At 37.3% G+C, this 23,053-nt stretch overlaps 1 protein-coding gene across 1 annotated transcript in view; it reads right to left on the reverse strand.

The window, feature by feature from the left end:
- The window catches only part of HAUS6 (HAUS augmin like complex subunit 6), a 43,612-nt gene extending 20,949 nt beyond the window's left edge, over nucleotides 1–22,663 (reverse strand). The window contains exons 1-10 of the mRNA XM_061199085.1: nucleotides 22,251–22,663; nucleotides 17,626–17,721; nucleotides 16,228–16,306; nucleotides 15,585–15,717; nucleotides 13,141–13,288; nucleotides 11,050–11,115; nucleotides 10,698–10,746; nucleotides 2,549–2,719; nucleotides 920–1,113; nucleotides 54–180 (exon numbers count right to left, since the gene is read on the reverse strand). Of these exons, the coding sequence (XP_061055068.1) occupies nucleotides 54–180; nucleotides 920–1,113; nucleotides 2,549–2,719; nucleotides 10,698–10,746; nucleotides 11,050–11,115; nucleotides 13,141–13,288; nucleotides 15,585–15,717; nucleotides 16,228–16,306; nucleotides 17,626–17,721; nucleotides 22,251–22,378 (1,191 nt within the window). The 5' untranslated portion in view covers nucleotides 22,379–22,663. The remainder of the gene's footprint in view (nucleotides 1–53; nucleotides 181–919; nucleotides 1,114–2,548; nucleotides 2,720–10,697; nucleotides 10,747–11,049; nucleotides 11,116–13,140; nucleotides 13,289–15,584; nucleotides 15,718–16,227; nucleotides 16,307–17,625; nucleotides 17,722–22,250) is intronic.
- Nucleotides 22,664–23,053: the final 390 nt, after the last annotated feature.

A 23,053-nucleotide genomic window follows, 5' to 3' on the forward strand; every position in this document is an offset into this window, starting at 1 on the left:
AGAGTTTGCAAGAGATTAAACTACTCTCCAAAAGTCAAGTCAATATTACTTACTGGAGTCCAACCTTTAATTAGACTGAAAGGAGACAGGCCGAGAAATTCTTCCCAATTTTTATGCCATTCTTCTTGTTTTTCAACAATAGAATGTCTTATAGTTGTGAGATCTTCTTTTATTTTATACCTGTAACGGCATAAAAAAGAACTTCATTCAAAACATGAATATATAAAAAGAAGCACTGAGAAAAAGTGTTGAAGTCAGAATACTATAGTTCGTAGAGAAAGGGCAGAAAGTATAACTGAAAGTTCAACCAATACAGCACACCTAAATTGCATAAACTCTCCCATTGAGAGTTCAGAATCTAAAATACCTTCTTTCCTTTTAACACCAAATAGCAATCATACATCTATACTCCATTTACCTTTAAAAATATTGGGATGGCCAAAAAGTTCGTTCGGGTTTTTCCCTAAGATGTTACCCAAACGAACTTTTTGGCCAACCCCATACAATTTTTTCCTGGTTCTGAACTCAAGTTGAAATTCTACTCCTACTCTCTATCCATTTCTAAAGAGAACTCATACCTCCCGGTCACCCTGCTCAATACAAATAATTTTTCTGAAACCTAGTTTTATTAGTAGACCCCACAAAAGAAAAGCTAGAGAAAAGTCAGAATTATCTGATAAAGAATTATCACTCAGGGCAAATAATACACTCCAGACAAAAGAAAACTACATTAATTTTCCTTGCTACTTCATGTGTCTCTCTAGAAGTTGGTGACATAAGGTTTTTGAGTGCAAGTAAAATTTTCACACTTGTTTGCCAAAGCTACTGAGTTGTTAACTAAACAAGAGTTGTGCTGAGAAATTATCAAAACCACCCTACTCCTACCCCAATGAAATAACAGAAGAGCTTTCTAGTGTACCTCATATGCTTCAGATCTGACAATCTTTCTCTCTGAACTTTGGTCTCTTTTTCAAGGAAGTGAAGGTCTATTGTCAGTCTTGCTTGGTTAGCCTGACAATGTTCATATTTCATTACTTTCAAGACTTCATTTAATAACTGAATAACTGTTAAGAGATTCAATTTTCCAGCCTCATAAACATTTCCTATGTGCAACTGAAAAAAAAAAGTGGTGAACTATAGATTGTTAACATAATAAAATGCTACAAATATATATTTACATTTTTCACTATTATATAAAAAGATTACCTTAAAAAAGAGGGGAAAAAAAGAACAAATGTCTACCCAAAAATAAAACTATGTAAATAATTCTGGCCCAAAGAAAACTACTGTGGAAGAATTAACACGCCATGCTACATTTTTATATCATGCAAAAAAGCTGAAACTAGAATAAAAGAAATGTAAATAAACGGAAAGCAAAATAAAGACTGAGGAGAAAGATCAGGTTTGGAGAAAGATCATGAATTCATGTTTTACCGAAAGTTGCAAATTAAAGGACCCCTAAAGGTTGATTCCAAACTTAGACATGTTTATTTGGCCTGTACGGTTCCAATGTTTTAAAATCATCTGAATTAGTTGCTAATATTTTTAAAAATCACAGATTTCACACAAAATTAGTTCCCCAAAGATCGCATCATTTCCTACTTTACCCCTATTGTTACACATAATTAGCGTACTTCATTTATATAGTATTACCTGCCTAGCCCCTGTAGGAATCCGAGTTTACAGATCCTGATTTTTATGTACTCTGAATTTGAAGTGCCTGACATGTTACCTATTAAAGTGAAAACTCTTCACGGTCACAACAATATTTTATCTTTATATCCCCCTTCACTATAATAATACCTGGCACATAGGAGATGCTCAAAAAATTTTAAGTTTACTAAGAAAAAAAACGTAGGCTATTCAGATGGAAATGTCCCATAAGCAAGTGGAAATAATTTGATGTAGTTTGGGTTGAAGGGGAGAGACTGGAAATACCAATCTGGTAATATTATTGTATAGGAGGCTGATGAAGCCATGGAATTGGGTAAGAAAATACAGATGGATTTATAATGTGGGAAAGAAAAGGGGGCATTAAAGGAACCATGGGGAACATGTTCATTTAAAAGTTAGAGAAGAAGGAACCAGTGGAAAACTGGAGACAGCAGTCTGAAACACCACAGGAAGGCAAAGACACTGAGGTCACAAAAGCTAAAGGAAGAAAAAACTTTAAAACACTTAATAGCATCAAGATGAAAGAAAAACGAGAGAATAGAAGAGTTTTTATAAAGAAATTTAGCATTCAGGAGATCATTGGTGCTCTCTTTGAGAATTTATAAAGAACTAGGTATCATATCATCTTCCTACTAAGTACCTTCTACTCTCTACACTATATGATGTAGTGCCGTACAAGGTACGGACAATGAATAAAGGTGTGAATATAAACACCTTCAACAGTACCCCTCTTTACGAAAGATTTACCAGATATATTCACAAAGGTAAATTCCGAAAACAGTAGATAAACATTGTGAGAAAAACAATATACAATATATAAAAAAATTATGTGAAGGGAGTTTTCTCAAAGCTCCCTTAATTATCGAATGCTTACCTGACACATTTGTTTCTCAATTTTGTCAAGTAAGAGCCTTGGAATATTGATAGCAACATTAGTTCCATCTAAAGTATATTGGTTAACAACACTAAGGACTGAACTAACAACTTCTCTCTCTTTTTCCAAAACCATGAGTGTTTCATTCACTGAAGCCCACAAAGACCGAACCTTCGAAAACAGAGACAAACAAATTATTAAAGTCTACATATAATCTATACATAAAGATATGTAAAATACAAATATATGTTCATTCCTAGGAACAAATTAGGTATTCCTGGAATGGCTTCTGGTAAGAAAACTAACTATTTTAACAGTCTAAAAGCACTGATATTACTTTCAAGGGCACTTTAAAACTAAAGAATTTCTCAGGAGAATCTAGCCCACTATGATTTGCAAAACATATCTAAGAAACCTTATACTACAGAGATGCAATTAGCATCTCCTCTATTCTGACATGCCATCAGGGAAAATAAAAGATTTTCAGGAGAAAAAGAAAACACTACACATCAATTTTAAGAGTCATTCAAGTTTCAAAAAGTTAAAATGTTGAAAACCATATATTAACCTAGGTTTATTAAATTCACATACAAGAATGTTCACAGCACTCCTATTCGTAATACTCAAAAACTGCAATCAACCAGAAGAACTACCTTGAATAAAAAGTATACTTTCCTATAATCATAAAATAGAACATTATACAGCAATGAGAATGAACACATACAACAGCATGGATAAAACAGCATGAGTGAAAGAAGTCAAACACAAAAGAATATATTCTATACACTCCTCATTTACACAAAGTTCAAGAATGGGCAAAACTAACCTTTAGCATAAGAAGTGAGGATAGGGCTTCCCTGGTGGTGCAGTGGTTAAGAATCTGCCTGCCAATGCAGGAGACACGGGTTCGATCCCTAGTCCAGGAAGATCCCACATGCCGCAGAGCAACTAAGCCCGTGTGCCACAACTACTGAGCCTGCACTCTGGAGGCCGCAAGCCACAACTACTGAAGCCTGCGTGCCTAGAGCCCATGCTCCGCAACTAGAGAAGCCATCGCAATGAGAAGCCCACGCCCACACATCACAACGAAGAGTAGCCCCTGCTCACCGCAGCTAGAGAAAGCCTGCATGCAGCAATGAGGACCCAATACAGCCAAAAATAAATAAAATAAAATAAATTAATTTTAAAAAAACAAACAAAAAAAGAAGTGAGGATAGTGTTTACCCTTGGAAGGAAATGGTCGTGAATGAAAGGGGGCTCAATGCTCCTGGGGTGAAGGTAACATTCTGTTTCTTTAACTGGATGCTAGTTACATGGATGTGTCCACTTCGTGAATTTTGTCAAGCTTCACACTTAGGATTTTGGCACATTTTTATATGTATGTTATGCCTCAAAAGAATTTACGTAAGTGGGAAAGAGGAGGGGAAACACACTAATTATATTTGTGTTAGTGTCTGTGTCTTCTCACAGTACAAAGTAAAGTTGTTTCCCCAAAGGAAGACTCATTGGCTGGGCATCTAAAGATCTCATAGGATGGCATTTCCTTGGTGAACATACAAAGATCCAGGATCTGGTTCTCAGATTTTTCAAATCTAGAAAGTTTACCTTCTCAATGGCTCAAAGTTGAACGGACTCAGGGAAAACTGAACATTACCCAAACTCAAGAGAGACTGCTATGAAAACTCTTAATGGGTTTCATACCAACCTAACCTATTAAGCCTACAATCAAAGATACTACATTCAGGAATAGGAATATTCATATTCACTAAACTGGAAGCTCCATAAAGGAAGTGACTCTGCCTGTTTTCTTCAGTGCTCTAGTCCATAATATCTAGAAGAATGCCTAGCAAATGGCAGGTGATCAATAAGTATTCACTGAATTAATGAATAATTACTTCCTGAGGAGGGCACTCACCTTTTCCAGTGACAAAGTGCCTAAAAAGCCAAATTAATACCCCAAAGCAGCTTGGTGACCATAGAATCAGAACAAAGAGCTTGAGAGAGATTTCATCCAAACACAAAGGCCTAAGAAAACACTCCTACCCACATTTGTTAAAGCCAACCTCTGAAAGCCTCAGATCATTTATATCTGCCAGATTCCTCTCTACTGCCATGTCAGCCTCAACATGACTTCTCATCTTTCTTCCATATTTACCATCTGCCTTCACGTAATGTATTTTATTTAGATAAATATTACTGATTAAGTCAGAATCAAGCTGAATTTTCCCCGCTGGCATGAAAGATTTTAAATTAACCAAATTTAAACTGGTTAATTTAAAACTGCTTTTGTATATATTTAGTCTGATAGATTATAAGCTAATTTTTCCATTATATTCAAGTGTTTTAAAGGTACCCTGTTAATACTTTTATACATATATCACTTATAATGAGTAAAAAAAGAAAAACAAACAAAAACACTGCTACAAAGAGAGATATACGAGTTCAAATAAGTAAGCAAACACTGCATAACACAAAAGAAAGATTAAATTTCTCCCTTCAAAAGTTGTCTTGACCAGTCCCTCCCATCAGGAAGCTTCCACAAGTCTCTTAGGTAGCCTCATCCACCAGAGGGCAGACAGCAGAAGCAAAAAGAACTACAATCCTGCAGCCTGTGAAACGAAAACCACATTCACAGAAAGACAGACAAAATGAAACGGCAGAGGACTATGTACCAGATGAAGGAACAAGATAAAACCCCAGAAAAACAACTAAATGAAGTGGAGATAGGCAACCTTCCAGAAAAAGAATTCAGAATAATGACAGTGAAGATGATCCAGGACCTCGGAAAAAGAATGGAGGCAAAGATCGAGAAGATGCAAGAAATGTTTAACAAAGACCTAGAAGAATTAAAGAGCAAACACCTAGAAGAATTAAAGAACAAACAAACAGAGATGAACAATACAATAACTGAAAAGAAAAATACACTAGAAGGAATCAATAGCAGAATAACTGAGGCAGAAGAATGGATAAGTGACCTGGAGGACAAAATGGTGGAAATCACTGCTGTGGAACAGAATAAAGAAAAAAGAATGAAAAGAAATAAAGACAGCCTAAGAGACCTCTGGAACAACATTAAACACACCAACATTCGCATTATAGGGGTCCCAGAAGGAGAAGAGAGAGAAAGGACCCGAGAAAATATTTGGAGATTATAGTTGAAAACTTCCCTAACATGGGAAAAGAAATAGCCACCTAAGTCCAGGAAGCACAGAGTCCCAGGCGGGATAAACCCAAGAAGAAACACGCCAAGACACAAAGTAATGAAATTAACAAAAATTAAAGACAAAGAAAAATTATTAAAAGCAACAAGGGAAAAACAACAAATAACATACAAGAGAACTCCCATAAGGTTAACACCTGACTTCTCAGCAGAAACTCTACAAGCCAGAAGGGAGTGGCATGATATACTTAAAGTGATGAAAGGGAAGAAACTACAACCAAGATTACTCTACCCGGCAAGGCTCTCATTCAGATTCGATGGAAAAATCAAAAGCTAAGAGAATTCAGCACCACCAAACCAGCTCTACAACAAATGCTAAAGGAACTTCTCTAAGTGGGAAACACAAGAGAAGAAAAGGACCTACAAAAACAAACCCAAAACAATTAAGAAAATGGTCATAGGAACATACATATCGATAATTACCTTAAATTTGAATGGATTAAATGCTCCAACCAAAAGACACAGGCTTGCTGAATGGATACAAACACAAGATCCATCTATATGCTGTCTACAAGAGACCCACTTCAGACCTAGGGACACATACAGACTGAAAGTGAGGGGATGGAAAAAGATATTCCATGCAAATGGAAATCAAAACAAAGCTGGAGTAGCAATACTCACATCAGATAAAATAGACTTTAAAATAAAGAATCTTACAAGAGACAAGGAAGGACACCACGTAATGATCAAGGGATCAACCAAGAAGAAGATATAACAATTATAAATATATATACACCCAACAAAGAAGCACCTCAATACGTTAAGGCAACTGCTAACAGCTATAAAAGAGGAAATCGACAGTAACACAATACTACTGGGGGACTTTAACACTTACACCAATGGACAGATCATCCAGACAGAAAACTAATAAGGAAACACAAGCTTTAAATGACACAACAGACCAGATAGATTTAATTGATATTTACAGGACATTCTATCCGAAAACAAAAGATTACATTTTCTTCCCAAGTGCACATGGAACATTCTCCAGGATAGATCACATCTTGGGTCACAAATCCAGTCTCAGTAAATTTAAGAAAACTCAAATCACATCAAGCATCTTTTCCTACCACAACTCTGAGATTAGAAATAAATTACAGAGAAAAAAACGTAAAAAACATAAACATATGGAGGTTAAACAATACCTTACTAAATAACCAAGAGATCACTGAAGTCAAAGAGGATTATCAAAAAATACCTAAAGGCAAATGACAACAAAAACACGACAATCCAAAACCTATGGGATTGGGTGGGATAGGGAGAATGGGAGGGAGACGCAAGAGGGAGGAGATATGGGGATATAGGTATATGTATAGCTGACTCACTTTGTTATAAAGCAGAACCTAACACACCATTGTAAAGCAACTATTCTCCAATAAAGATGTTGAGGAAAAAAAAAACCTATGGGATGCAGCAAAAGCAGTTCTAAGAGGGAAGTTTATAGCAATTCAATGCTACCTCAAGAAACAAGAAAAATCTCAAAAGAACAATCTAACGTTACACCTAAAGGAACTAGCGAAACAAGAACAAACAAAACCAAAAGTTAATAGACGGAAAGAAATCATAAAGATCAGAGCAGAAATAAATGAAATAGAAACAAAGAAAACAATAGCAAAGATCAATAAAACTAAAAGCTGGTTCTTTGAGAAGATAAACAAAATTGATAAACCTTTAGCCAGACTCATCAAGAAAAAGAGGGAGAGGACTCAAATCAATAAAATTAGAAATGAAAAAAGAGAAGTTACAACAGACAATGCAGAAATAAAAAGCATCATAAGAGACTACTACAAGCAACTCCATGCCAATAAAATGGACAACCTGGAAGAAATGGACAAATTTTTAGAAAGGTACACCCTTCCAAGAATGAACCAGGAAGAAACAAAATACGAACAGACCAATCACAGGTAATGAAATTGAAACTGTGATTAAAAATCTTCCAACAAACAAAAGTCCAGGACCAGATGGCTTCATAGGTGAATTCTACCAAACATTTAGAGAAGAGCTAACACCCATCCTTGTCAAACTCTTCCAAAAAATTGCAAAGGAAGGAACACTCCCAAACTCATTCTACGAAGCCACCATTACCCTGATACCAAAACCAGACAGAGATACTACTAAAAAAGAAAATTACCAACCAATATCACTGATGAACACAGATGTAAAAATCCTCAACAAAATACTAGCAAACAGACTCCAACAACACATTAAAAAGATCATATACACCATGATCAAGTGGGATTTATCCCAGGGATGCAAGGATTCTTCAATATACACAAATCAATGTGATACACCATATCAACAAATTGAAGAATAAAAACCATATGATCATCTCAATAGATGCAGAAAAAGCTTTTGACAAAATTCAACACCCATTTATGATAAAAACTCTCCAGAAAGTGGGCACAGAGGGAACCTACCTCAACATAATAAAGACCATATATGACAAACCCACAGCAAACATCATTCTCAATGGTGAAAAACTGAAAGCACTTCCTCTAAGATCAGGAACAAGACAAGGAGGTCCACTCTCGCCACTATTATTCAACATAGTTTTGGAAGTCCTAGCCACGGCAATCAGAAAAGAAAAAGAAATAAAAGGAATACAAATTGGAAAAGAAGAAGTAAAACTGTCACTGTTTGCAGATGACATGATACTACACACAGATAATCCTAAAGATGCTACCAGAAAACTACTAGAGCTAATCAATGAACTTGGTAAAGTTGCAGGATACAAAATTAATGCACAGAAATCTCTTGCATTCCTACACACTAACAACGAAAGATCAGAAAGAGAAATTAAGGAAACAATCCCATTCACCACTGCAACAAAAAGAATAAAATACCTAGGAATAAACCTACTTAAGAAGGTAAAAGACCTGTACTCAGAGAACTATAAGACACCGATGAAAGAAATCAAAGATGACACAAACAGATGGAGAGATATACCATGTTCTTGGATGGGAAGAATCAACATTGTGAAGATGACTATACTACCCAAAGTAATTGACAGATTCAATGCAATCCCTATCAAATTACCAATAGCATTTTTCACAGAATTAGAACAAAAAAGTTTACAATTTGTATGGAAACACAAAAGACTCCGAATAGCCAAAGCAAACTTGAGAAAGAAAAATGGGGCTTCCCTGGTGGCGCAGTGGTTGGGAGTCTGCCTGCCAATGCAGGGGACACGGGTTCGAGCCCTGGTCTGGGAGGATCCCACATGCCGCGGAGCAACTAGGCCCGTGAGCCACAACTACTGAGCCTGCGCGTCTGGAGCCTGTGCTCCGCGACAAGATAGGCCGCGATAGTGAGAGGCCCGCGCACCGCGATGAAGAGTGGCCCCTGCTTGCCACAACTAGAGAAAGCCCTCGCACAGAAACGAAGACCCAACACAGCTAAAAATAAATTAATTAATTAATTAAATTAAAAAAAAATACATTAAAAAAAAAATCTTTAAAAAAAAAAAAAAGAAAAATGGACCTGGAGGAATCAGGCTCCCTGACTTCAGACTATACTACAAAGCTACAGTAATCAAGACAATATGGTACTGGCACAAAAACAGAAATATCGATCAATGGAACAGGATAGAAAGCCCATAGATAAACCCACTCACCTACGGTCAACTAATCTATGACAAAGGAGGCAAGGATAGCCAATGGAGAAAAGACAGTCTCTTCAGTAAGTGGTGCTGGGAAAACTGGACAGCTACATGTAAAAGAATGAAATTAGAACACTCCCTAACACCAAACACAAAAATAAACTCAAAATGGATTTGAGACCTAAATGTAAGACCGGACACTATAAAACTCTTAGAGGAAAACAGAGGAAGAACACTCTTTGACATAAATCACAGCAAGATCTTTTTTGACCCACCTCCTAGAGTAATGGAAATAAAAACAAAAATAAACAAATGGGACCTAATGAAACTTGAAAGCTTTTGCATAGCAAAGGAAACTATAAACAAGACGAAAAGACAACCCTCAGAATGGGAGAAAATATTTGCAAACGAATTAACGGACAAAGGATTAATCTCCAAAATATATATACAACTCAATATTTTAAAATGCAGCTCAATATTAAAAAAACAAACAACCCAATCAAAAAATGGGCAGAAGACCTAAATAGACAGCTCTCCAAAGAAGACATACAGATGGCCAAGAGGCACATGAAAAGCTGCTCAACACCACTAATTATTAGAGAAATGCAAATCAAAACTACAATGAAGTATCACCTCACACCGGTCAGAATGGGCATCATCAGAAAATCTATAAACAATAAGTGCTGGAGAGGGTGTGGAGAAAAGGGAACCCTCTTGCACTGTTGGTGGGAATGTAAATTGATACAGCCACTACGGAGAACAGTATGGAGGTTCCTTGAAAAACGAAAAACAGAATTACCATATGACCCAGCAATCCCACTACTGGGCATATACTCAGAGAAAACCATAATTCAAAAAGACACATGCACCCCAATGTTCACTGCAGCACTATTTACAATAGCCAGGTCATGGAAGCAACCTAAATGCCCGTCGACAGACGAATGGATAAAGAAGATGTGGTACATATATACAATGGAGTATTACTCAGCCATAAAAAGGAACGAAATTGGGTCATTTGTAGAGACGTGGAAGGACCTAGAGACTGTCTTATACAGAGTGAAGTAAGCCAGAAAGAGAAAAACAAATATCATGTATTAACGCATATATGTGGAATCTAGAAAAATGGTACAGATGAACCAGTATGCAAGGCAGAAATAGAGACACAGATGTAGAGAACAAACATATGGACACCAAGGGGGGAATGGGGTGGGGGGGGGTGGCGATGATTTGGGAGATTGGGATTGACATATATACACTATATGTATAAAATACATAACTAATAAGAACCTGCTGTATAAAAAATAAAATAAAATTCAAAAAAAAAGTCTCACCTTTTGAATTTTCTCTTGTATATTACTTTGGTCATCATAGGGTTCCATTCTAGTTAAAAATTAAATAATCTCATTAGTCAATTAAAAAACCATATGGTAATTTACCATCCAAAAAGCTAATTAATCTGCAAACCCACCCACTAACAACCATTCCTATTAAAAGCCAAAATAAAATTCAAGCTCAAAGCTATCATAATTTATTAGAACTGGACTAGGAATCAGAATTATGTTCTTGTCCTATTATCAACTAGCTATTGAAATGTTATTTTAACTAATCTCAGTTTCCTTACCGGTAACATGCAGGAGGCTAAACTAGTATCTCAAGGAACTTTCAACTCTAAAAGTCACTTACTTTTTTATCTGGTTTTGCTGTCCTATACATTCTGATCTCAAATTTTGTATTTGTTTAACTGATAATCTGCAAGAAAACATACAAAATGACAACTGTAAATCTATTACAACTAACTAGTATAGCCTGCTTTGATATTTTCCCTCATTTCATATCTTTGCTCAAGGCCTCTGAGGACTACTCTTCCAAATATACCCAACAGCCAGTCATAAAGGGACTCTAGACTCCCTTTAAGAGTTACAGGAGTGGGCTTCCCTGGTGGCGCAGTGGTTGAGAATCTGCCTGCCAATGCAGGGGACACGGGTTCGAGCCCTGGTCTGGGAAGATCCCACATGCCGCGGAGCAGCTAGGCCCGTGAGCCACAATTGCTGAGCCTGCGCGTTTGGAGCCTGTGCTCCGCAACAAGAGAGGCCGCGATAGTGAGAGGCCCGCGCACCACGATGAAGAGTGGCCCCCGCTTGCCGCAACTGGAGAAAGCCCTCGCACAGAAACGAAGACCCAACACAGCCATAAATAAATAAATAAATAAATAAATAAATAAATAAAAAGTCAATTATTTAAAAAAAAAAAAAGAGTTACAGGAGTGGTCTAACATATAGGTGGTTATTGAAATGGACCAGGACTTCTTGGCTCATATACTCTCTGACTTCAAGTAAAACTGTTGCAGGTCAGTTAAGACTACTCCGCTCTCTTATCCTGATCTCGCATACCTAGGGGATAATTTTAAATGTTACCTAAAACAGGCAACATTGTAGTTTTAAGGAGATTTCAAAGGATTTTGTAGCTTTTGGAATAGATAACAGCATTTAAAAAGTTATCTTACGGGCTTCCCTGGTGGCGCAGTGGTTGAGAGTCCGCCTGCCAATGCAGGGGACACGGGTTCGAGCCCTGGTCTGGGAAGATCCCACATGCCGCGGAGCAACTGGGCCCGTGAGCCACAACTACTGAGCCTGCGCGTCTGGAGCCTGTGCTCCGCAACAAGAGAGGCCGCGATAGTGAGAGGCCCGCACACCGCGATGAAGAGTGGCCCCCGCTTGCCGCAACTAGAGAAAGCCCTCGCACAGAAACGAAGACCCAACACAGCCAAAAATAAATAAAAAAAAAAAAAAAAAAAAAAAGTTATCTTACTATAGTTGTTTATAATTGTAAAAAATTGGACACAATTTATGTCTTGAGAGTAAGAACCTTACTTGTCCTGTTTAATGCTGTAGGACTAGTGTATAACCAATATCCAGCACATAGAAGTAACTCAAGAAAAAAAGTGCTGAATAGATGAACGTAAATATAAGACAGTATAAAATGGCTAAAGAAACTATGGAATACCTCTTCAACTAAGACACTAAGTAGAAATTAAAAGTAATACATTATGGCAATATGGAAAAATTTATAGAATGAAATGTTAAGAGAAAAAAGGATACAAAATAGAATAAGCACTATAATTACAGCTTAAAAATTTATTTCCATGTTTAAAAGAAAAAGCACCTAAAGAAATTGAGTTTTTGAACTAAAATGATATCTTCCTTTTCTCTAACCTTTCATTTACAGTATGCCTAAAGTTTTAAAACATTTTATTCAGAAGTTATCAGGCTTTAAAATGGAAAGATAACAGCCAGGGGGTTTGAGGTAGACATGAATTATTGCCATTGAAAGGATATTGATGAGGGACTTCCCTGGTGGCGCAGTGGTTAAGAATCTGCCTGCCAGTGGAGGGGACACAGGTTCGAGCCCTGGTCCGGGAAGATCCCACATGCCGCGGAGCAACTAAGCCCGTGTGCCACAACTACTGAGCCCACATGCCACAACTACTGAAGCCCGCGCGCCTAGAACCCGTGCTCTGCAACAAGAGAAGCCACCCCAATGAGAAGCCCGTGCACCGCAACGAAGAGTAGCCCCCACTCACCGCAACTAGAGAAAGCCTGCGCACAGCAACGAAGACCCAACGCAGTCAAAAATAAATAAATAAATACTGATGGAATTAAAAAATAAAAAAAAAAGTGCATACATCAATGGGTTAAAAAAAAAAGAAAGGATATTGATGACATTTGTTCAAAAAGAAAGGAATTTACATTTTCTAACTTTCAAAGTATTACTTACTGTGCATTTTCCTGGTATTTTTGGGTAACACAATCTTCTCTTTGCAAAATTTGTAAAAATCTGTTACGTGCTACATGGCATCTGGCAATGCACTTGTGCAAATCTTGTGGCTTTAAGTTAAATGTCTCTGTAAAATGTACAGAAGAATCTACACAGAACACAAAATATACAAAACTTAGACTTACAAGGTAATAAATATAAAAATGTGAGATTATTGAGAGATTAACAACCTCATTTAACTAACAACTCCTTAAAAGCTGGTATGCCACATACACAAAAAGATACAACTAATTTCAGCAAAAGCAAGGATGACCTATTTTTAAAGGAGGCAATAAAAAAGGATATCTGAAGTTGAGGTATTTTACATAATTAAAAATTCTCAGAGTCCATGTGCCCAAAGTAATTCTTATTATCACAGCGTGATACATCCATGAACAAATACATCGTTACACATAAGCAACTTCTTAACTGATCTTTTAACAACAAAGGAAGAAAATCAATTAAAAGAGATGAGGTGAGATCACATCACCTTCATTGCTGCCATCAGCGTACCTTTCTTCCTAGTAAGACCAACAGGACAAGACAACCAAATAAAACTAATCTCCATTTCTCAAGTAACTCTTGGCTATGTTACTAATGATCAAAGCAGACCCTGAGAACAATCCCTCTAAACATTTGACAGGCCAGGTTTTCACCTGTAATAAAATGTAATAAATCCTACCTTAAGATGGCTCAATACAATAAAGATGGATATTCTGGAAAACAGTGACCCCACACCATACTTAACATTGTAAATCCAGGTCCTAGATTACCCGCAAAGAAATAACCAAAACTCCTAAATATTTAACAGGGGATGAGTTCACTGGATGTAGAAGTCACCTAGAGACTGAATATGTCGAATGAAACTGCTTTAAATGAGAAATATGACAACCCATGCTTAAAAGCCTTATGTACAATAAACTCTTGCTAAATCCAAATACACATAATTCATAGAAAATAGTTTGGGTTACATGTAACTGGAATAAATCATCTAACAGAAAAGCTGGTAAGGTGCTTATGTTACATTAAATTTAAAATATGTAAATGCTTATAAAGCAAGATCACATGTACATGTTTTAAAAAATCACACACAAAAGATAAACTGGAAAAAAGGTATGTGTTTGGGTGCATATATACGTATATATATATGCACACACACACAATATATACTTGAACATACACAAAATGATATATGTATAAAGTTTGTCACTGTAGCATTGTTTTTATAGCAAAAGATTAAGAAAAAAGCCAACTGTCAGCAGAACTGCTTTCAGAACAAATGTGTGATTAAATACACTATGACACATCCATTCAAATATGCAGTTCTTAAGAGAGAGACAGAGGAAGGAAGACCTATGAACTGACATGGGATGATCTCCAATGTACACTGTTGCATAAAAAACACAAGATTCAAAACCAGATGTATGTCACCATTTAGGGTTTAAAAAAAAAGAATATATACACATTTGCTAGTATTATTCATTACAATGGTTGCTTCTGGGAAGGGAAACTAGGTAGTTAGAGATGGAAGACAGACTTTTCACTTTCTGATTTTTGAATCATGAGAATCTATCATTTATTCAAAATAATTAAAACATATAATATGTGCATTAAAAAACAAACAAACAACAACAGAAACACCTAAAAGAAAACAAACCAAAATGTCAGCAATGGTTGCCTCTAGAAATTGGAAGATGGGATATTATTGCATCAACTTTTCCAGCTTTTACCTCCCATGTTTTATGAGCATAACTCAATTAAACTGAGCAGCATACTTAGTAAGCTACAAATAACATTCTTTTAAGTCTTAGCTGAAAAACCCAATATTTTGTTTCTATAATTTAGCAAATAGATCAAATCCCTTTAAAACAGCAACTGTGAACCAAAATATTCCAACACATTGCCAGTAGCCAAAATAAATCTCTAACAAATTCAACACAACATTTAATACAATGAATTATAGGCAAACTATAACCTGTAGGTCTAACCTGCCCACTGGCTGTTTTTCTGAGGTCAGAAAGCTAGGACTGCTTTCTACATTTTTAAGGGGTTATATTACAAAAAAGAAAAAGAAAAAGAAAAAGAAACTCACAAACAGGTATATGTGACAGACACTCTTATGTGGTCCACAAAGTATAAAATATTTACTGTCAGGCCTCACACAGAAAATGTTTCCCAACCCCTGTATTAGAACATAAGAAAATAATCTGTATTGCTACCTATGTTCATTACAAGAGGATTTCAAACTACAGTTCCAATAAAATATTAACCATTTACCTTTTGAGGTAAAGTAATATTTTTATCTTATTTTATTAAAATCTCTTAATGATTCACAAATTGTAAAAAAAATAATAAAAACTTAAGAATCAAAACAGAAAAAAACTCCTACTGTAAGTTTAACTTACTTTTAGAATGGGTTTTTATATAATTTATTGCAACAAATCTTGCAAAGTGATACATCAGATGAATAAACTTAGGACCACCAGGAGAAAGAAATAGTGAACCAACAACTTGAGGGAAGTTACTTCCACATTCAGCCTATGGAAAAAAGAAACAAGATGATTTGAAGACCTTAACAACAACCTTTATATTTACATCATACTGTTCTGAAGCATAACAGGGTTTACCAGAATTATTCCATTTGAACCACAAGTTGAATTTTTGAATCCTTCTAAACTCTTGGTGGACTCAGTCACAAAAAGCAATTAAAATTTAAAGCCACAATTATTGATACTATTTGGGGACATAAACTAAAATAATCTATGGTAAAAAAAAATTTTTCTTTAAACAAAAACTGTGATATAGATTCCCAGGAACTGAAAAATCTATTTCTAATGCACTTAGCCAACAAAGCTGGCTTCCCAGAAATATACAGAATCCCAACCAAAAACCACCAGAAAGTATTATCCTGATTAGTATTTCTTGCTTATACTGTTAGCATAAAAGCATTAAAAAGATTTCACCTCTAAAAAAATTAATGTACCTCAATAAAGCCAGGAAAAAAATTACCTCTTAAACGTTTGCGTCTTTCAGAAAGAAAATACTTACAGAAATCTTTTTTAACCATTCACAGCAATGTTTTCGGAATTCAGTATCACTTTTTTGGTCAAATGGAGGCCAACAAAGTCTTTAAAACAAAAATAAAAATTAGAATTATGAATAAAAAACCAAACTCAGCAAAATTTTAAAACATCAAACTTATCTCCTATACTAGAAATATTAATGCTAAATCAAGGCTAACATTCATAAATTTCAACTAAAGAGAAACACCAACCTGTAAGAAATTAGGTCTTTTTCTTTATGAATATCTATAGGGTTGAATTCAGTTTAGTGCAAATAATCAATGAATATGTAAGTTAAATATAGGGATGAATCACTATTAAAATTACTGAAAATCAGCTAAAGAAGACAACACTCTCAATGAATTCACTGGACTAATGCATAAAGATGGTAAAAATAAATTAGGAAAATAATGCCTGGGGAAAAAGAGAGAAAAACACATGGTTACACATGAAAAGCACAGAAAGAATGGCATAAGAGATCATGACCCCTAGAGATAACCTATATTACAGTCAGGGATGCTACTGTTTTGTGGACAAACGAGATATGAAATTATTAAAAATTCAGTTTTAGTCAAAAATAATGAACTTTAAAATTTGCCTATTGCTTTCCTCTTATAATGTTTTGTCTAAATTTTTATTCTGAGGCAATTATTTGATTAGGGTCCCCTTTTTTTTGTATTTCTATAGCATAACATACATGCTATATTCATAGAAAAAAATTAAGTATGCAAAGAAAAAAAGACTAAAAAGCTGGAATGTCAACAGTGATATTCTCTAGTTGGGTTTAGGAATAATTTTTACTTCCTTCTTTAACTTTTTCTGTATTTGCTGAACTGGTTAAAGTAAGCTGTATTTTGTTTATAATCTAGAAAAAAAATCAAAAAATCTATTTTTATTTGAGCAGAGGAAGCCCTATACCTTAATGATAGGGATTTCGAAAATACATTTCAAATACACTTGTTCTCCTGGTCATTCATAACTTTAACTGAAGGCAAAATATTAAAAATAAATTATCACAAATAAAAACAATGCCCTAAACAATGGACTTACTATATAAGAGGATGAGGGCACAATATAAATATCAAAACAAATTTGAACACTTTTTCTTATAGACGAAACCCAAATCACATGCAAAATAACTCAGAACCAAGGCTAGTGAATATTCACATTTTTATATTTTTATTTTAATTTACAATAATTTTACAAAAAAAAAATCACTCAGATTTATAAAGGCTAAGTACTAAATTTGTAAGACTCAAGCCTAATTTTTATAACATCCATTCAAAATAATAGTTGAAGTCCAAAGTTGAAATTCTGGCTTATATAAAGTCATAATCCCTTTTTAAATCCCTTACAAAAAGAAAATGAAATAACTTTTACTCACTTGAAAACTTCTTTAGTGAGAGACTGGTCAAGTGTTTGAAACAAAAAATAAGAAACTATCTGAAAGGCATCACGGTTCAACTTGTCAAACATGTTCCTAATGGTTTAAAAAGAAATAGAAGCAGGAAAAAAAAAAAAGAAGAAAAGAAAAAGGTTAATAAAACTAAGCATCATCAAAAGCTGTGTAAGAGTCTGACCCACTAATATTTTTCATTCTGTTCAAGAGGTCAAGGCAAATTAATTTTTCTAATTCATGTATATATTTATAAACAATTAAACACATACAAGTTTTTGTTTTCATTCTGAAAATGTAGATCGAATAGAAGAAAACTAGTAGAACTTGGCTTTACTGCAATGAAAACATTCTACAAAAAGAAAAGGAAAGCCTAATTAGGTAGAAAGAAAACCATGGCCTAAGATATGGTGAAAATGATGATACACACCAACATTTTCTGACAAAAAAAACAGCTAAATATTTATTGAGTTTATTATTTATCAGATATTATTTTAATTAAGCCTTTTACAAGCAGCAACTCATCTAATCTTCACCGCAATCATATGAAGTTAATACCTGTGCTTGCAGCTTTAACATGAAGTATTTTATCTAATCCCAACATTAGAAAGCAGTTTGATTATCCTCATAATACAGATGACATGACAAATAGATCTGAGTACTCCCGTGAACACATAAAGCTATTTTCCTGAAATAAGCTTTTTTGAGTTGGAAAAAAAGAGTTAACATTAAAATTCCCATGCTTATCCTTTTGTCAAACAACTCTTTTATCCTTGGAATGTTTCTATTTCTCAACAAGTACAAATGAAGTTCCTACCTCCTTATCATCTCTCAATCCTGCTATTTTTTTCATATAGTATCCTGTTCTCTTCAACACTTCTAATTTTTAAAAAGATATTTGTTAAAGGTTTGCTCACCCACTGGACTGAAATTTTATACGGGAAAAGTTTACGTTTGCTCTGTTCACCACCCAGTATTGGACCCAGGTCCAATACTGTGCTCAATTAATATCTGTTGAATAAACAAATGAATGGGGGGGGCTGAGAGTGCCTTCTGCTTTGCTCCGGGCAACTGAAGGCCTAGTAGAGCCTGGGCTGATTCCATGGAGGGGGCTGCTTATGACCTTAACGGTCGGTGTGCTAGAGAGAACTGCAAGTACCTCCACCCTCCTCCACATTTAAAAATGCAGCTGGAAATTAATGGACGGAACAATCTGATTCAACAAAAGACTGCTGCAGCCATGTTCGCCCAGCAGATGCAGTTTATGCTCCAAAATGCTCAAATGTCATCACTTCTTTTCCTGTGACTCCATCCCTGGCAACTAATCCTGCCATGGCTTTCAATCCCTACTTAACCACATCCTGGGATGGGCCTGGTCCCTGCCGAACTTTTACCAAATGCACCTGTGCTGATTTCTGGAAACCCACCTCTCCCACTGCCAGGAGCTGCTGGTCCAAAACCGATGCGTTCAGATAAACTGGAGGTATTTGTGCAGAAATATATAAATCTCTATAGGGCAGATATTAACCTTATGCATAAACATTCTTAGAGCCCAATGTTTTGAATGCTTTAAATAAGTACATCTGAATTTTAAGCTTATGGAATATAACCTCAGAAAAATGTTAGACAATTTACTACTGCAATTTTACCCTGTTATAAAGTGCACAGTTGTACAGTAGGTCAAACAATATCTTAGTGTACCCAGCCACAGACTGTGCATCTCCTTTGCTATGGCACAGAAAGTCTGGTGGGAATGCTCCTTTTAGGCAGCCTCCAGCTTTGCAGAATGGGATTACTGTGTTCGTTGATGAGTCTCTACTTTCTAGAATAATCAAAAAGTCAGCTCTATTGGCAGCTCCTTAAATGCCTTGCCATGTATTGAACTGGAATCTGTACATGTCCTTTAGTCATGGTCCACAAGTCTGCTTGTAAAAAGCACATTGTGGGACTTCCCTGGTGGCACAGTGGTTAAGAATCCGCCTGCCAATGCAGGGGACATGGGTTCGAGCCCTGGTCCAGGAAGATCCCACATGCCGCGGAGCAACTAAGCCCATGAGCCACAACTACTGAAGCCCGCGTGCCTAGAGCCCGTGCTCTGCAACAAGAGAGGCCGCTGCAATGAGACACCCGCGCACCGCAACGAAGAGTAGCCCCCGCTCGCCGCAACTAGAGAAAGCCTGCGCGCAGCAACAAAGACCCAACGCAGCCAAAAATAAATAAATAAACAAACAAACACACACACACATTGCTGTGTGATAAAGACACATCTTGGACCCTAACAAAATAACGCCCTCTTGCAAACTTAGCTAATTACTTCAGGCTGTGTATCAAGTGGAGGATTAAAAACTGGTTTTCAGCAATACTTGCATTTCAATGTAAGGAAAGCAGACAAAGTTTTCCTTTGGGAAGACTGGATTTTTTCTTCCTTGGAATAGAAATTTTGTTTAGGTTTATATCTCATAGTAAATATGGCTCGACATTATCCTTCAGCTTTTAAAATTTTTCCTAAATAGATGACAAAAGAATGTATACTGTTGCTCTTATACATTCACTGGCAAAATAAATAAAAGCGAATCACCTTCCAAGCAAAACAAAAAACAAAAAACAAAAAAAACCCACAAATGAATGAATGACCTTTCCTTTCCATTCCCACTGACTCCTTAGTTTAGGTCTACCTAACTGCAAAGCCCTGATTCCCCCTCTAATCCATTCTCTGTAATGCAATCAGAATGATTTTTCCAAAATGCAAATCTTTTGGGCAAATGCCTAGGAATGAAATTGCTGGATCATATGTTAAATGTACATTTAACTTTATAAGAAAAGTGGCTACACAATTACATGCTCACAGAAACTAGAAACACATAGAACTGCACACCAAAAAGAATGAATTCTAACATACGTAAACATAAGTGAATCAAAAATTTTTTTTAATTTTGAAGTAAATTTGATGCCACATTCATGCTTAAAGCATTTTAAAGGGGACATCTGTTTTAGTATATCCCTCCCACTAACCGAGACAACTCTAAAGACATGGGGTGGGGGGGGGGGGGGACGGAATCTATGAAAATGTTTAAAAAAAAAAAAAAATCACTGAACCAGAACTTGACAGATTCTAATTTTCAAAGGCAGAAAGAAGACTGCAATTGAATAAGCCAGAGCAGAGAAAACAAAGATTGCCAAAACAATAGAGAGGATGCAGTGGCAATGGGAACCATCCTCAGTGGAGGCCTGGGAGAAGCTTTAAGCTTCTCTGCCATACGGTGGGGCATCAAATCATGTGAGATAGGTGGCGCATTTATTAATACATAATCATAACCTGATAAATGCTACCCACTGGTTGTCAATTTTTATTTATTTATTTTTGCCTGTGTTGGGTCTTCGTTTCTGTGCGAGGGCTTTCTCTAGCTGCGGCAAGCGGGGACCACTCTTCATCGCAGTGCGCGGGCCTCTCTCGCTGCGGAGCACAGGCTCCAGACGCGCAGGCTCAGCAGCCGTGGCTCACGGGCCCAGCTGCTCCGCGGCATGTGGGATCGTCCCAGACCAGGGCTCGAACCCGTGTCCCCTGCATTAGCAGGCAGATTCTCAACCACTGCGCCACCAGGGAAGCCCAGACTGGTTGTCAATTTTTAGACTAGACTTCTAGACAAAACCTTTCTACATGTAAATAGTAGTAACTTCCAAACAAATAGTTACCAAACAAAACTTAATTACAGCTCTAAACCTTGACAGTAAAACAGTTCTAATACAGCTGAAAAAAGTCAAGAGGGAGAAAGCAGAGGAGGGTAGGTAAGTGTAGGTGCGCTAATTATCGTATAAAGAATAGCGGCCTTCACTGTGAAATTACATCGTGGGGAATCCAGAGATCCTTTTGAGACTGATACATCAAGAAACACAGGTCTAAGCACATTATTTAAATACTGCCACAAGAAAAACGGAAAGAACGTAACTACAAAAGTCAGGAAGATTGAGAACAGGAGATAGCCTATGTATCCCAAATTTTCCTTGGCCTATAGTGGGCAAGATAATAGAGACTGTCTAAAGTTGATAAGCTAAGACATAGAAATATAAACAAAGCATTAAGTTCTATGATGAGATCTGTAACATCTGTAGCAAAGCAGGAAGGGGCTTTTTTTACTTTTCATCTTAATACCACTCTCTACTAGTTTTTTGCTAACTGTGGCAGGCTTCAGCCTGCTATTTCAGTTAGTGAAAATTATAAACTAAAGATCAACTACCTTGAAAGTCTCCCTCGAGTCCTAAAGGCGTCTGCACCTAACGGAAGGCGTTCCCGAGTCCCTCCGTTACCAAACCGCCACCTCTCCCTCGACTTCACAGACCACCCAGCTTCACTACCAAAGCAGGAATAAGCCGCCCCTTCAGTTTCGCCCCAACTGCAGACTCTACTCCCCTACAAAGCGCTCCCGGCAAGGTCCCGTAACAGACAGTCTCTTGCCACCCGGCTAGCTGCCACTGGGAGCAGGAACTTGGCAGCCAGTGCTGGGCCACAGTAACCGACTACTTAATTCATCAACCTACGAGGTCCGCAACAAGGCGGGTCACGCCAGCACGGCCAGGCTCAGACTCCCCCGCCCCGCCGGCCCCGGCCTCCTTACACTCCGAGGTGCGTGTGCGACACGATCTTTCCACCGGCTACGGTCGCCGAGCCCGGCTCGAAGCCGAGCGCCTGCAGATACATCCAGAGATGCTCCTTCTCGAAAGAAGGGACCCAGGCCGAACTCATCTTCGCGGTAGGCAGGGCCCGGCAAAGGAAGAAAGCGCAGGCTCCAAAGACTGAGAGGGCCCCTCAGGCTTTTTGCCTACGGGCAGCCTGAGATGGCGGCGGCCCCTCCATTGCCACCGCCTGATCCTCTCTCGCCCGGAACCATTTCGTCTCAAATGGCCTCAAATGCCTCAAATGGCCTCAAATGCCTCAAATGGCCTGAGACTCTAAAGTCTCAGGGAAATAGAGCCTCTAACGGTAGTACGGCACAGCGGCCAAAGCGAAGTCACCACCAACCAAGCGTCCCGCGCTTCCGGAAAAGCGGTTTGCGCCGGCGCCGCCCGGCTTCCGGGGGAGGAGGGGCTTCTTTAGAGGACCGTGTCTCCCGCCATGCAATGCACCCTTGCCTCGGTCTTTTCCGGTCAAGACCAGCCGAGAACATACAAGACCCACAAGGCTTTGCGGGGCTGGCGAACTTCTTCGTGATTGCGGGCTTTTGCTGGCGTCCTGCGGCTTCGCGTTTTCTGATCCTTTTTTTCTGATCTTTGTGGTTCCTTTTGCTCGTATATGCCTATTACGTCAGATAAAAACCATAAGCTGTTCACTGTAGTAGAAAAAGCATTGGATTTCCTCAGCTGTTCTCACTACATGTGTAACCCTGAGCAAGTCGCGTAACTTCTGAGCCTGGGATCTATT

Source organism: Eubalaena glacialis, chromosome 9, assembly GCF_028564815.1.
Source record: "Eubalaena glacialis isolate mEubGla1 chromosome 9, mEubGla1.1.hap2.+ XY, whole genome shotgun sequence".
In the NCBI taxonomy this organism is placed as follows: domain Eukaryota; kingdom Metazoa; phylum Chordata; class Mammalia; order Artiodactyla; family Balaenidae; genus Eubalaena; species Eubalaena glacialis.